Raw genomic sequence first — 16,333 nt, 5'->3', positions numbered from 1 at the left:
ATAACGATGGTCATTATGGCCAAACAGTTCTATTTTTGTTTCATCAGACCAGAGGACATTTCTCCAAAAAGTACGATCTTTGTCCCCATGTGCAGTTGCAAACCGTGGTCTGGCTTTTTTTATGGCGGTTTTGGAGCAGTGGCTTCTTCCTTGCTGAGCGGCCTTTCAGGTTATGTGGATATAGGACTCGTTTTACTGTGGATATAGTTACCTTTGTACCTGTTTCCTCCAACATCTTCACAAGGTCCTTTGCTGTTGTTCTGGGATTGATTTTCACTTTTCGCACCAAAGTACGTTCCTCTAGGAGACAGAACGCGTCTCCTTCCTGAGTGGTATGACAGCTGCGTGGTCCCATGGTGTTTATACTTGCGAACTATTGTTTATACAGATGAACGTGGTACCTTCAGGTGTTTGGAAATTGCTCCCAAGGATGAACCAGACTTATGGAGGTCTACAATTTTTTTCTGAGGTCTTGGCTGATTTCTTTTGGTTTTCCCATGATGTCAAGCAAATAGGCACTACGTTTGAAGGTAGGCCTTGAAATACATCCACAGGTACACCTCCAATTGACTCAAATTATGTCAATTAGCCTATCAGAAGCTTGGAATTTTCCAAGCTGTTTAAAGGCACAGTCAACTTAGTGTATGTAAACTTCTGACCCAGTGGAATCACAGGGATGCTGACTCTGGAAATTCAGTGTGTTGCTAGAGCGAATGGAAAAACAGCCTTTAGTTTCTATGCACCCCATGTATGGAACGATCTTCAGAGTTCCCTTAAGCTAGACACGTTGGTGCCTCTCAGGCAGTTCAAAATGTTGGTCGATGACTTTGTTGAAGAACGTGATTGTTTTTCTTGAGTGTGTCTGTAGTTTAGTATTTTTCTAGTCTCTTGTATTTTATATGGATATGTGTTAAATGTGTTAAATTGTCAAATACAGAGCTCCATTGTGAAAGATACCTTGGTCTCAATCAGACTCCCTGTTGAAACAAAGGTTAGATAAAATAATATCAAAATGATAGTTTTCAACTTGTAGCTATGTTTTGCGGCTATAGGCCTACAGTGTTTGTTTATAATTCCATTGTTACAAACAATGGAGTTAAAAAACAAACTTATATTTTGGGTTCTGATGGGGTAGTTCAGCTCATGAGGCATTCATAAGTTACAATGCCTTCAGAAGGTATTCATACCCCTTGTCTTATTCAAAGCGTTGTTGTGTTACAGCCTGCATTCAAAATGGATTCAATAGATTTGTTTTCTCACCCAATACCCCATAATGACAAAGTGATTATATATTTTTGAAATGTTTGCAAATTTATTGAAAATGAAATACAGAAATTAACATTCACATAAGTAGTGACACCCCTGAGTCAATACATGTTAGAATCACATTTGGCAGCAATTACAGCTTTGAGACTTTCTGGGCAAGTCTCTACCTGGATTGTACAATATGTGCACATTATTCTTTAAAAAATTATTCAAGCTCTGTCAAATTGGTTTTTGATCATTACTAGACAACAGATTTAAGTCAAATCTGTAACTCGGCAACTCTTTTCTTGATAAGCAACTCCAGTGTAGATTTGGCCTTGTGTTTTAGGTTATTGTCCTACTGAAAGGTGAATTCATGTCCCAGTGTCTGGTGGAAAGCAGACTGAACTAGGTTTTCCTCTAGGATGCTTAGCTTCATTATGTTTATTTATCCTGAAAAACACCCCAGTCCTTAACAATTACAAGCATACCCATAACATGATGTAGCCACCACTATCCTTGAAAATAAGGATTTTCCCCAAACATAACACTTTGTATTCAGGAAAAAAAGTTTTGCTTTGCCACATTTCTTGCAGTATTACGTTAGTGCCTTGCTGCAAACAGGATGCATGTTTAGTAATATTTTTTATTCTGTACAGGCTTCATTCTTTTCACTCTTGTCAATAAGGTTAGTATTGTGGAGTAACTACAATGTTGTCGATCCATCCTCAGTTTTCTCCCATCACAGCCATTAAACTCTGTAACTGTTTTTAAGTCACCATTGGCCTCATGGTGAAATCCCTGAGAGGTTTCCTTCCCCTCCGACAACTGAGTTAGGAAGGACGCCTGTATCTTTGTAGTGACTGGGTGTATTGATACACCATCCAAAGTGTAATTAATAACTTCACCAGGGATATTCAATCTGCTTTTAAATTTAAATTTAAAAAAAATTGAGAGACTTTGGAAAACCTCCCTGGTCTTTGTGGTTGAATCTGTGTTTGAAATTCACTGCTCGACTGAGGGACAGAGTGTGGGGTACAGAGATGAGATACTGTAGTAATTAAAAAATCATGTTAAACAGTATTATTGCACACAGAGTGAGTCCATGCAACTTATTATGTGACTTGTTAAGCATTTTTTTATCCCTGAACTTATTTAGGCTTGCCATAACAAAAGGGTTGAATATTTATTGACTGAAGACATTTCCACTTTCCATTTTTAAATAATTTGTAAAATGATTGTGTATATTCCAGTGACAAAAACATCTACACTTCAATACATTTGAATTTTGGGCTGTAACACAACACATTTTGGAAAAAGTCAAGGGGTGTGAATACTTAGAGAATCAATGGGTTTATATTCTTAATTTAAAAGTCAAAAAATGGATGTAGGCTAGCAATTTTACAGCAACTTAATTTTCAATGTGCAAACCCCCACATCCACCAGCAAGAGAAAATGACAAATCATAGGTATTTCGTTATGTATTTCAGTTGTACATACATTGCATAATTACCAATACCATACATCAAAAGACAGTTAAAAGATATTTAATGCAACCAAACTGTACTGACTCTGACTACCCTCTCCCTTCCCCTTTCTCTCCTCTTCTGAGATATGGTCTGTCACTGCAGGGTGCCCTGGGTCCTCTCACAGACGCTCTTCAGGCTGTTCTTGCACATGGTGGCGTACCAACTGGCCCTGTGGCTGTCTCCTGGCGACAGCCGGGCACACAGTTCCCTGGTGTCCCCCTTCTCTGGCTCGTGATCCCAAAATATGTCCCAAAACCTGTAGAGGTAACACAGACTCCATCAGTTTGTGCTTTAAAAAAAAAAAAAAAAGACCATGTACTGTAGATACATTTGGTTACTTTGTCAAATAACCATCAATGCAGAGTAATACATCAGTAATGCATCATACATGGAATTTCATCAAATGAAATGGACATATGGCAATGAATACGCTGTCTTCATGAGCTTAACTAGTCCAATATCTCTTCAACGAGACCTCACACAGTAAGTATCCTCATATGGTACTGTGATTTGAGGTAATGTAATCCAGTCTCGATTCAGGACTCCACGCCAAACTAATAGAATTGAGATCCAAACGTTTAGCGTCAAGACTATCCTCAGAGGCAACTCTTCTGTAACTTTAAGTTAAGATTTTAAGTTACCCCTTCTCCACCGGGGAGTCGTCCACCCAGTGCCAGGCCCCGCCTGGGTTACCATTCCTCAAGCCGATCCAGTAGGAGTCTCCCTGGCTCAACTCCTTGGCTCTCTTCCACAGAAAAATCTGAGAGAAATGCAACACTCAGATGGATGCCTCGAATAGACACGGCACCACACTTTCGTATAACTCCTAAATCTATTCTTAACTTTAACTGAGAGGGTCAAATGTACTGAATTGCACAGTGAATGTCTAAACATGAATGACTGATCTTAGATTATGTTTGTGTCTGTATTAGGCCTACTGTATAAAGGAATACCGCAGCTTTGAGTGACGGAGCAGCCTATTTATTGGCAATAGTTCCAGGTAATTCTCAGTAAATCTCAGTTCTCCATTTACTGCCAAAGCACAGGATTTCTGTGAGGATTTTGATTTATCATGATTTAGGTTCTAAATAATCTCTTGATTCAAATGAGATCCAAATGTGATATTACAGAATTGAGAAATAGGCTACAATTACATTCCTCCAAAGAAACCTTAATATGTATCGACATCATTGGGTGATTGGGTTCATGGCTGTCATACTTGCTCCTCCTCACTCTTCACCATGGCAAGGTTGCCCCCTACAGATAGGCAGTGGTACTGGCTGGAAATCCAGTCCAGTCTGTCATGGGTGTAGAGGTAGCATCTCTCCCCAAAAGACTCCCATCCCTCTGGGCACGGCCTGCACTCGCGTTCTGCGAAACAGGTGGAAGGTTACGCCAGAGCTTAGTCAATGTTATAGGGGTAAAGGTGAACAGGGGTGAAACAGGTCCCCCATGTAACAGGTTTTTACATCTCTATAGGATCAGCTGTATAATTAAAATATTTCCTAAATACACCAATAGAAATACTCTTAAAACCATCAAGTGCTGATTATATATTGTGTTACAATATGATCTGATAATAGCTAAAGCAATGCTGTTATTAGGATGCCAGGCCAAGAGCCTAGGCCTAGTGTGATAGTATCCAATTTGCACCACTCTTGTCATTATCGGCCATTTTGGAATTTTAGGTTGATCCTGGTGATCCTTCCCCATCTTTTGTCTGCCTGTCCATATATCAAACAGGCCATTGGGTGAGAGTATTTCCAGTAGGCCATCCTCCATGTCCCGGCTAAAAGCTCACAGATCGCAGGACTATGCAAACTCACGCAAAACTCTTCATAATGAATGGCTTCATAGCAAGAGTTTGATCAACCTGAACGTGTGCTCACCATTGGTGCTGCTATTGGTGATGGGACAGTGCTGGGTACTTGTGGAAGAGGAGGAGGTAGGAGTGGTTCAGGGTGTTCAGCTTCTGAGTCAGGTCTTTGAGTCTGACCTCCTGCAAGGTGGACTGGGATTGGAAGACCAAGGTGATCTGCACCACTGCATCACGCCCCCCCACCCCCCCGCGACCCCATTGCAATGGATACAAAACAGTGAAAGGGCAATGTGAGGATGAGGTAGCATCGGGAGACAATTATAATTAAATGATCAAGTTAGGGTTTAAGTGTTGACCTTCAATAACAATGCAGTGGACTCCTATTTCTGATCCTTGAACCTGTTCAATTCAAAATGATGACCAAATAAAACTCACAGTAAAAGGTCTGTAGGAGTGTGGCCATGGTCAGTAGAAAACAGAGCAGGGCCAGGTAATGTGATAACTGTCTGTACTGGGTGTACCACCAATCTGAGAGGGGGAATAGTTCAGCCACAGACATTAATGTCACTATAGACATATTTCACACACAAAAAGTACAGCATTATGTCATTATGACATCAAACAGGCAATAATCCAGACTTGAATTTGAGCTGAGCTTTTGTTTATGGATAAAAATGTGCTATCACTTTATGATAATGGCATCACCTCTCTCTGTTGACCCCTCCGTCTTTTTAGGATGTAGCAAGCCTGGTCCAGATGTCCCATTCTCCACTGGTCTTATGACTCCCATTCCCCCGAAGCAGTAGGACACTGCTGGAGACTGAAAATAGATCCAGCTCTGCTGAGTTCCACCTCCCAAATGAGCGTTGAGACGGTATGTCACCCTTAGCTTCATGCAAAGTACATTTGATAGCAAACCTGTTAGGCAGGAAAAGTTTTGATCATGGTCAAACACCCTTATTCTGTTGTGATGTTTGTGGACAACTTGTAAAAACTCGACATAGCTTGTTGTGACGTTTCTGTGAAGAATATCTGTGGTTCTCCAGGGCCCGTTTCCCAAAACATCTTAAGGATCCTATGGTTCTAAACTGGATTTAGCCTTAAGATGCTTTTGGGAAACCTGGCCCTGGTCTCTAGGTGTTGTCAATTCAACATGGCGCCCAAAATAAAGAGGTCAGCAATCAGTATGTAGGCCATAACAGAATGCAATGTCCAGCCACAAGACTTCTATTCAAATGCCCTCCGTGCTTCGATAACTGCTATTGTTTTAAAATGTAGAGCTTATCTATACTTTGACACCAACAGTGTTGCATTTAAAAAAAATCCTCAATAATCCATAATCATATCTGTTTCAACCGACGCGGCTTAGGTGCTATGTTATGCTTTTAAGCGGACCAATGTGTAGGCTGTATGAGAGTCTTGTTTTGCCAAATGATAATCACCAGCCAGTTAAGACCGGCAGCCACAGGATTTGAATTCTTCCAACAGCACGCACCCTCTGCACGCTTATCAGCTCTCGGTTCTCGACACAGGCAAATATCAAGGCATAGGACATCCCTGGGGGTTTGAAAGTGCCATACGAAGAAAGAAAAACATACTTTACAGAGCTGAGGCTACAGTTAATATTGTGAGTTAAAATAGGCTACAGTTCATTCCTTAAAAAGATGAGGACCTGTAGCATTGTTATTGCTGGCGGATATTCCAAACCTAGCCTATATTGTGCCCAAGCCTTGCCAAAAGTAAATGTATTTCGTATACTTTGTTCTTCTAATCTTGTTGATTTTATATGATATAGGATCTTTGTTGTTGTGCTGCTTGCCTCTTTAAAGCATTCAAAACAAAGCTGCAGCGTTCTAACTTTGACTTTTATTGGTCTATAAACCGTCATGATGATATAGGCTACTGAACATACAGAACACCTTCCAAAGGCAACTCACGCCCTCTTGTGGCCAACAAGGTGGACTTGATTGATCATCATGCCTCTGCTTCCTTTGTATGTAGGCCTCCCATCCTTTACCCGTTAGGTGTTCACAGATCTGTAAAGGGACTGGATATGTGTAAGCAATATAGCAGTATCTGCCCTTCCCAGCATGCTCTGTGTTTGGAAATCTTACCTTGACAGGGCTGGTGTGGGCGCAAGCTTTTGCTCCATCAAAGCAGTAACACATCTGATTCTACTAATCACAGTTTTAACAAATATTAACAGTCTTTATTCAATGCTTTAATTAGAAGTGTTACTGCTTGACTGGAGCAAAAGCTTGGACCAGCACCAGCCTTTGCAGGGTAAGACTGACCAGCAATGAAAGAAATGACATGAAATATCCATTCATGAGATACGCAATCATTTTATTCAAAATCTTGATTTTATTTCAACATATTTAACAGAGTTAATGCATGTATTCCTCATTTAAGTTTTACAATAAATTTGACATTTTTGGCTTACACACAAAGGAAAGGGACTTTTGACCAAACACACAAGAATTAATAAATAAAAGGTTGTTCAATATTTACAGACAAGAAAAAAAAAATCTATTGAGTGTGTCTTTATGTACAGATTAAAATGTATACCAAAGGCGAGATTAAGCAAACTTTATCGAAGCAACACAGATCTTGGTTATACAACTGCATTCAATGCTATGTTTAACCTGAATTATAACCAGTTGTATTAGTATTCATTAATCAATAGTATTTTTTATTTGTAACAAATGAGAAACATAATTTTTATTTTTATTCACATACATTTGGCCTACTAACAGGAAAATGGGAGCATGGGTTTTTAATGCTCAACTTGGCATTATAAACTCTTAAAAAACAATCCAGACCACTATGTCCTCTCACATTAACAAATATCTACAAATGTAGATGTAACCCACTGTAATTGTTGTGTACTGTTATGGTTGTATTGACTATTAGTGGTCAGGGGGCATGTCCAGCCAAGTGCTATACTATCACCATGGCAACAACAGAGGACCCTTTTACGATCAGCGTTCGTGTAATTCAATGAGACATAGCCATTCTGAACTTAATAGCCTACAGTGAAATGGGGGTGAGTAAGCAAATACAACTGAATCAATTCCTAATTTGAATGCTTTACAGACAGAAAAGGGATGGCCATAGTGAAAGGACAGTCAAGGAAAGGATGTGTTGTGTAAAATGCCTTATATTTACAAAAAAAAAAAAAATGGTTTGTATTTGTTTGTCATTTGACAGTTGATATTCAAGACAGGCTATATTTTTATCTATTTTTATAAGCATTTTACATGCATAAAAAACATAGGACCCAATTAATAAAAACCAACATTAGATGAGGTTGCCTTTGAATATAAGCATTTTAGAGCATTACAGAAATGTTTTCCTTCCCCAAGCTATTTTGAGTGCATGTGCATTCATGTGTGAATGTATTTAAGAGCATGTGTATGCTATGACAACACGGAAATAGCCTGGATCTAGATCAGAGCTCCATTTGTCAGGTAAATCTTACTGTAAACCACAAGATACAATGGGGATGTCAGCATTACCTTAGACCTCCTGACAGGCAGTTAACCTGCATTTATACGGGCTCATGTCCACAACTTCAACTCTGGTGTTTCATAAAACCTGTCAGCCATTGCAGACACACTGATAGAAATACAATCCAGTTGAATGTTGATCAGTTGATATTTGTAGAGCTAAATTGATCTGAAAAATAAAATGGAATGTTTATCAGTTGCACGTGTGTACAACACAGTAGTAAAAAAAATAGTCCTCTAATATTTTTGTGTGAAAGGTAGAGTTGGGACAGGCTAAAATCCCCCCCAAAAAACTAAAACCATAGATGAGATCCTCCATCTTCATGTACAAAAAATACAATGTAGTACCTCACATTCATCACATTCAATCATCAAATCATTATCAATGTCTTTTAACTCATACACTTGCCATCTGTGTGGCTGTTTTGAGTGCCTTTATGTTTGTTCATTCCATACTGTCCACAGTTGGTTTATGAGCATTCCGCCTCAGTGCGTTCCTTTTAGTCACTGGTATCGTCCTGCTCGCCAGTCAAAAACAGAAAGACGAACAAATAACATCTGCAGTATTAGGATTTTGAGAACCATATCCCGGCATAATATGTCCCAGTAAAATGTTATGATTCTTTGAACACCTGACTGATGAAGGGCTTTACTAAGGCCGAGGCAAACATGGGTGGACCCATTTAAAGACAGGGAATCCTATTACCAGTATTGGATCCCGGGAGCAGCAGCGGTCATGGCCATTCAGTTAAATCCAGCCTTTGCTCTTTTAAAGTCTTCCCAGTTCCTCGGCCCAGCGAGGGGGAAGGCAGAACAGAGAGAAAAGGGATGGCAAAATTGCAGAATGGCTAAGGGCCAGCCTGGTTTGTTGCTAAGGGCCTGTCATGTGTCTGCAGCGTAGTGCACAGAGCCCTGCTGCCACACCAGACAGCTCGTTAAATAACATCAGGGGCCATTTCGATGAGGCAGAGTGGGGTAGTCCTTAGTGGCAGGGGTCAAAGGGGTATTTGGTGACCCCGCCGTGAAGCTCGACCACTGCCTCTGTCCAGGAGATGAGGTCACCCGCCAGGTGACCTCCGCAGGAAGCCTGGCTATAGATTTCATTGGGTGTGAGAACGCGGGACCACAACTGGAGGTCTGACATCTCGCCCACGAAGGACTGGGTGGCGTCAAATCGGCCACCTAGGGTATCCTGTTAGGAAAGCACAGGGTAATTGTTAAGACTAAAGACCCAGAAAATATGTAAAAGTACTAGATGTACCACAATAAAAGATCAATACACAATTATTTAAACAGTTTTGTCCCGTCTTTGAGTTTTCCACTTTTTCCCCCTTCAAAGCAAGGTTGGTTAACCACCAACAACGCTCTAAAACTAGGCCGTTCAGATCAATCAACCTTCGTACTTAAACCATTTCATGGCCTAGTCTTATGGTAACTTTTTATTTGTGACCTAAATCATCAGTCACTTCCTGGAACTCACTAGACATGACATTTGAGCCCTGGTCAGAGTGGATCTCCCAAGGAAGACCAAACTGAGTGATGAATTTGAAGCATTAGCAACAGTTTAAGCTGTAATTAATATGTTTCAGAGGGATCAGTCATTTTACATTTACATTTGAGTCATTTAGCAGATGCTCCAACCTGGACTCGGGGGTAAACGTAACATAGTAAATGTAAATCTGGGACACTCCAATTAGTTTGATATGTTACTTTTCGTATGGTATGAATTAATTTGTAGATGCCCATCATCCATTTCGTATGATATGTTATGAATTTCAAATCATATGATATGTTGTGGCTAAAGATAGCTTGGTGGCTAAAGCTAACATCAGCTAGGTGGCTAACATTAGCTAGGCTATGGGTTACGGGAAGGGTTAGCTAACATGCTAGTAGTTGCAAAGTAGCGAAAAAGTAGTAAGTAGTTGCTAATTAGATAAAACACTAAAGTTGATTTCCAAGCTTAGTTTTTGGCAAAAGCCTGTCTTCTCAGCACACAACTAAATGATAATCATCTTTAACATGATTGTATTAACAGCTTTTTGTCTTCTGCAAAGCCTAAAATCACCTAACAGGCAATTGTGACAGGCAATTCCCTGCTGGTAACATTTGGAGGCAGCAGTGGGATCCAGTACTGCTGTTTGAAATTTCAGTTCCTATCCCAGCGTTTATATGTTCTTCAGAACTTTGAGAATGCAAATTCATAGAGCGAAAATGTATAGTTGTACCTGTTCCTGGCCCAGAATAAAGACTCCACCAGGCTTGATGGGATGCCATGTAGATAGGTTCTCTCCAGACCCCCTTTTAACACCATCCTGGAAGGCCTCCCAATGCCCATCGTGTGTTGACCATGTCATGCACAGGTGGTGCCACTTCCCATCCGTCATTGCCATGGGCAATGTCACTGCCTGTGCAGAGAAATAGAGTCACTGGCTTGATTAACTAATTGCATGATTGGCTGATTGATTGATTGTCTCAATCCAAAGAGTCTAAACAAAATATTTCCGTGAGAGAAAAGGGCAAAGTTCTGTTGGGAGAAAGAGATTATTACTAGGTTAATTGATTGGTTTATTGGCTGACTGTAGTCTCATTGTCTTTGACATTTTGAAAAAATTCAACACATAATATTGTTTTTTAGGGAGATATTTTATGAAAGATTTGTCCGGTTTTGTGAATAGGTACAAATAGCCATCGCATTTCAGGTAATGTCATTTCTTTCCTTTTGTGTCAGCTTATAACAACATAGCCTTCAGGTGCCATAGCTAGGCATCTCTCAGGTTGAACCACCAAATCTCCTCTTGTCTAGGAGAAACCCTGACTCATGCACAGGTATAGTATGGGCCCGGACCATGTGTCTATCCCCGCGTCCACCCTGTCATGGGACGCCTCTCCACATGATTGTGCTAGGTAAGCTGCTTGACCTTTGCCCTCTGAGGTCTTATGCCATTAGGGAGGATGATAGATGAGGACAGGGCCACTGTCTCTCAGGGGGAAAGACGGGGTGAGAGCAGGATCCAGGTGAACTGTAACTGTCACAACTGCCTCCTGCCTCGTTCCTTGAGGACAGGAGATAAATCGAATTCTGGTGCCTGATTGGATGAGAATGGAGTCACCTGCCACTGAAGTGTAAGCTTGCTTGTCTTGAGGTGATTGATTTTCCACTTGTGCTGCCAATGGGACAACTGACTGAAAACATAAGCTTACTTAAAATGTTGATAAAAATGTTCAAACACTCCTTGCCAGAACCTGTTTTGCTTTGTTATTATGGGGTATTGTGTGTAGATTGATGAGCGGGGGGGGGGGGGGGGGGGGGGACACACACGATTTAATACATTTTAGAATAAGGCTGTAATGTAACAAAATGTGGAAAAAATCAAGGGGTCTGAATACTTTCCAAATGCACTGTATGTGTTAGAAGTGAGAATATACAGTATATCTTCACAAATTGGTCACTAGGGGCACAATTAGAAAATATGCAAAATATGCAATCATGCTCTTACATTGTCGTTAACCAGTAGTTCCATGGGGTTGTTGCCCCATTCGATCAGAACCAGTTCGTTGGCCTGTCCCGGGACAGAGTAGGAGAAGGGCGTGCCGAGGCCAGGCCCTGATCCCCCTTTTATCCAGAGGCAGACAGTGAGGGCGAAGATTTCAATGAGTAGGGTCTTCTTTATCCTTCCATACATGTAGTTAGTGCGCATAGGGAAGCCAATCTGGAAAGCATCCGGACTCTTTGGCTTTTTCCGGGTACCTGTTGGAATACAAAACAGCAAAATATGAGCAACGAACAGCTGAGGTGTGAAATTAAAGTAATTTGCCAGTGTCTGTGTTCTTCGAAGGCCAGCATCCCGGAGTCGCCTCTTCACTGTTGATGTTGAGACTGGTGTTTTGCGGGTACTATTTAATGAAGCTGCCAGTTGAGGACTTGTGAGGCGTCTGTTTCTCAAACTAGACACTCTAATGTACTTGTCCTCTTGCTCAGTTGTGCACCGGGGCCTCCCACTTCTCTTTCTATTCTGGTTAGAGCCAGTTTGCGCTGTTCTGTGAAGGGAGTAGTACACAGCATTGTACGAGATCTTCAGTTTCTTGGCAATTTCTCGCATGGAATAGCCTTCATTTCTCAGAACAAGAATAGACTGAGTTTCAGAAGAAAGTTCTTTGTTTCTGGCCATTTTGAGCCTGTAATCAAACCCACAAATGCTGATGCTCCGGATACTCTACTAGTCTAAAGACGGCCAGTTTTATCACTTCTTTAATCAGCACAACAGTTTTCAGCTGTGCTAACATAATTGCAAAAGGGTTTTCTAATGATCAATTAGCCTTTTAAAATGATTAACTTGGATTAGCTAACACAAGGTGCCATTGGAACACAGGAGTGATGGTTACATATAATGGGCCTCTGTACGCCTATGTAGATATTCCATAAAAAATCTGCCGTTTCCAACTACAATAGTCATTTACAACATGAACAATGTCTACACTGTATTTCTGATCAATTTGATGTTATTTTAATGGACAAAAAATTTGCTTTTCTTTCAAAAACAAGGACATTTCTAAGTGACCCCAGACTTTTGAATGGTAGTGTACATGTTTTTTTTAACCTTTATTTAACTAGGCAAGTCAGTTAAGAACATATTCTTATTTACAATGACGGCCTACCCCGGCCAAACCCGGACGATGCTTGGCCAATTGTGCGCCGCCCTATGGGACTCCCAAACATGGCCGAATGTGATACATACTGGATTCAAACCAGGGACTGTAGTGGCGCCTCTTGCACTGACTATATCTGTACCTGCAGCTACAACTTGAATGCATGATATAAATCGGAAAAGAGTATACAATGGCAAAGTGGGTTATTATCAGAGAGTTTCAATACCAGGGTTAGAGTTCCTGTGGTTAAGGTGGCTCAGCACAGTTTCCAGCTTGTTGTGTCCACGGCCAAGAGGTAATGGAGCTGGTGGCTTGCCGTTATAGGCTGGACGAGGACGATGGGCATGGTCATCATTGCCATGGTGATCATCCCCGTTTTCACGGTGGTCATCGTGAAGATCATCGTGGTGGTCGTCGTGATGATCATCAGGATGGTCGTCATGGTGATCGTCATGGTGGTCGTTATGGTGGGTGTCATGGCGGCCGTGGCTACGATCATAATGGCGGTCATAGTGTCGGTCATAGTGATGGTCATCATGGTGACTGTTTTGACGGTTGTTGTGGCGGTTGTTGTAGCGGGTTGGGGTGGGGGTGGGGGGGTGGGTGTCGTGATAGTCATCATGATGATCGTCATGGTGACCGGGCCCATGGTGGTCATCGTGATCATCGTCATGGTGGTCATCGTGGTGACCAGGTTCATGGTGGTCGTCGTGGTGGTCGTCCGGATGGTCATCGTGGTGGTCGTCATGGTGGTCATCGTGGTGGTCGTCATGGTGACCATAATCATGATGCCCACCGTAGTGATTGTTGAGCTGCTTCTCAAGTGCATTGATTTTACGTTGCAGGAGGTCTCTCAGTGAGCTTGAATAGGAGCTGGAGGAATTCCTGGCCTGGAGAAAGAGAGAGAATTAATAATAGTTATAATAGGAAATGTTTGCATACCTTATTATTAGTCCATGTGCTTGGTTATTAACACTTTCTGGGGCATATCCATGGTCATTTATTTCCATAATAGGACTTTTAAAGAGCTGTTTTTTTTTTGTTTTTTTTTTAGACACCTCTTCTACTTCAGCCCATTCCGGGTTGCTTACTTCGGCCATATTGTGCTACCCCTAATCTCTCCAAGTGGGCAGGTAAATGAAATAATAATCAAGTCGGCTCCTCCCTCCCTGGAAAACCTCCTTCCCTCCTGCCCTCCCTCTACTTCTGTCAGTGTCTCTGATCAAATCCGGCTTTACTCAGTGCCAGACCAAGATTATTAGCTCATCACCGTGGATGATGCTAATTGGCATTGAAGGTGTCTAGAACCCTGCAACATTTGGAAACCGGTTCGAGGCACAGACATCCTGTTATGTGACGGAACTCCAATCTCAGCTGTACTGTCTAACCCTTTCTATGAACCACCAGTGTTATTATGTGTTATTAATGCGTGCATAGGCTATAAGCCTATCTGATGTCTTTTAGCAAGAATATTTGATAACAGTTTATTTTTAGAGCCTGACAAATATATCGTTTCATCTATAATATTGGCCAATATTGGCCTTTTACCGATATATCGATATAGTCCATAAACAATATTCAATAAATGGGGTGAAGAAAGTGAATCTCAATGTTATCTGAACACTTACGGCCATTCTCATGGTCATTATTGTCACAATGTAAGCAATCAACATTTGAAGCAATTATTTTGGACAACTGCTCTTTTGGTTGGCAATTTAAGAGAACTCAGTGTGAAAAATGTTCACTTTTAATTTTCCCTGCTGTAAAATACTTTCTATGAACCACCAGTATTAATAAGTGTTATTAATGCCTACACAAAAAAGGGTTCCAAAAGGGCTCTTCGGCTGTCCCCATAGGAGAACCCTTTTTGGTTATGTAGAACACTCTGTGTGAAGGGTTCTACATGGAACTCAAAAGGGTTCTACCTGGAACCAAAAATAGTTATTCAAAGGGTTCTCTTATGGGGACAGCGGAAGAACCCTTTGAAGTTCTAGATAGCACCTTTTTGTCTAAGACTGTATACCAAGTCTTATAGCAAGTCTTACAATTCATTATGAAGTGCTAGAATCCCTTTAAGCGAATTGATAACACAGCTGGTTCATAATGAGAAACAGAATGCATTAGAATTTAAAAAATCATCTTTCATTATCCCCCAAAAATAGTGGTCAATTAAATTGGATTTTTGTATCTATAAATGAACTTCATTAATGCATGGGGAAATTAAGAGTAAAAAAAAAACTGTGTTCAGTTGGTTGTTAGTGTCAACGGTCATATGTTCTACAATCACTCAACAGGTCCCTCTACCAGGCTTCATCAATTCCCATTGCATTAGTGCAAGACTGCTCTATGGTGAGAGTCAGGATAATTAACTAATCAATTTAGGTCTTCATACGCACACACATGGATGGAACTTGGGCTGTAGGCCACTTATATCCTCACGGCGTGGGAGAAAGCCGGAACGCCCTTTGTCGTGCTTAATTTCAGGTCAGTAGCAAGACAAATAAGAGGACCTCTATTCACACAAATGGCAAATAAGCTTCCTATCCCTTTTCCTACTCATCCTTTGATCCTGTTCCCACTCACCTGCAAGTTCTCCAGCCTCTCCTTGAGTGTCTGTAGCGTTTTCCTAGTCTGCTCAGGGGAGAAGGCCCCATGCTTGCTCCCAGAGTTATCCTTCCCTCGGTGGTGTGGGTCTGATCGGTGCCCATTGTTCAGTGGGTAGTGTGGGTCCCCGTGGTGGTCAGTGTCATGGTAGGAGTGATGCGAGCTCGGGTGATGGGAGTTGTGACGCGCGGGTCCATGGTGGTCGTCGTGATGGTCATCGTGATGACCCACCCCCCGGCCAAAGCCCTCACAGAGGGTCAGCTTGGCAGTCAGTTCCCTGATCGTCTCCCGCTGGTCTAAGATGGTCTCCTTTTGCCGCACCAGGCTCTCACGAAGGTGCAAGATGGTGGATTTGGCCTCGTCTGATATTCCTATCCCCATTCCCATTCCCATCGGCCTCCTGCCATTACCATTGGGCGCCCCTGCAGCAGGTCCATGATGCCCATTACTGCTGGGTCTGTCGTGGACAGGTCCATGTGCTGCCCCGCCTGGTGTGAAGCAGCTGGGGTCTGTGTCCGCTGGAATCGGGGTGCAAACAAACTTGGGCTGGGCTCCATAGTCATAGTCTAATGCCGGCAAACTAACAACAGCCATTGAGGAAGATATGAGAGTATAGAGGAGTAGAGAAAAAAGAGGGAAAGAGGGTAGGATGAAACCTGGAAGTACTCCACCCCAACGCATTTGCCCTGTAGACAAAAGCATCAGGGGTGGGATGGCGTTGTCGGCCATCTTTCGTCGACGTCTCGCTTCTCTCCTGTCAAGGAAGACTGTCATTTGGGGCGGCTGGCAAGCTGATTTGACACATGGCAAAAAAATCCCCAAATCCCCTGTCCAACAGGGTCAATTCCTTCGAGAAGTATTCCAACACGTAGGACCTTGTCTCTTTGCTAAAGCTGTTAGTGCTTCATCACCGTGTCGCTGTATCAAACAATGCACGTTGGCTCCATAACGGGACAAATGGCTGTTGAAGTGTCCGCCTC

The 16,333-nt window shown here is 41.9% G+C and overlaps 1 protein-coding gene and 1 pseudogene across 1 annotated transcript; both read right to left on the bottom strand.

Moving 5' to 3' along the window:
- Nucleotides 1-2,418: 2,418 nt before the first annotated feature.
- LOC139554294 (C-type lectin domain family 6 member A-like) lies at nucleotides 2,419-5,428 on the bottom strand (annotated as a pseudogene).
- Nucleotides 5,429-8,408: 2,980 nt separating this feature from the next.
- Nucleotides 8,409-16,124, bottom strand: LOC139555398 (neuronal pentraxin-1-like). Its single transcript, XM_071369145.1, has 5 exons — nucleotides 15,333-16,124; nucleotides 12,976-13,639; nucleotides 11,600-11,850; nucleotides 10,328-10,507; nucleotides 8,409-9,294 (listed from the first exon to the last, which is right to left on the bottom strand). The coding sequence occupies exons 1-5, from the start codon at nucleotides 16,080-16,082 to the stop codon at nucleotides 9,085-9,087; spliced, it is 2,055 nt and encodes a 684-aa protein (XP_071225246.1). The 5' UTR covers nucleotides 16,083-16,124; the 3' UTR covers nucleotides 8,409-9,084.
- Nucleotides 16,125-16,333: the final 209 nt, after the last annotated feature.

The sequence above is a fragment of the Salvelinus alpinus genome, chromosome 26, assembly GCF_045679555.1.
Source record: "Salvelinus alpinus chromosome 26, SLU_Salpinus.1, whole genome shotgun sequence".
NCBI classification, from domain to species: Eukaryota; Metazoa; Chordata; class Actinopteri; order Salmoniformes; family Salmonidae; genus Salvelinus; species Salvelinus alpinus.
Note: the sequence above shows the minus strand (reverse complement) of the source record. Positions and strands in the feature narration are given on the sequence as shown.

Coding starts and splice junctions, on each gene's coding strand:
- LOC139555398 (XM_071369145.1), bottom strand. CDS start 16,082: ATGGCCGACAACGCCATCCCACCCCTGATGCTTTTGTCTACAGGGCAA. Junction 11,851..12,975: donor CCACAGGAACTCTAACCCTG/GTATTGAAACTC, acceptor GTATTCCAACAG/GTACCCGGAAAAAGCCAAAG. Junction 10,508..11,599: donor AACTACTGGTTAACGACAAT/GTAAGAGCATGA, acceptor TTCTCTGCACAG/GCAGTGACATTGCCCATGGC.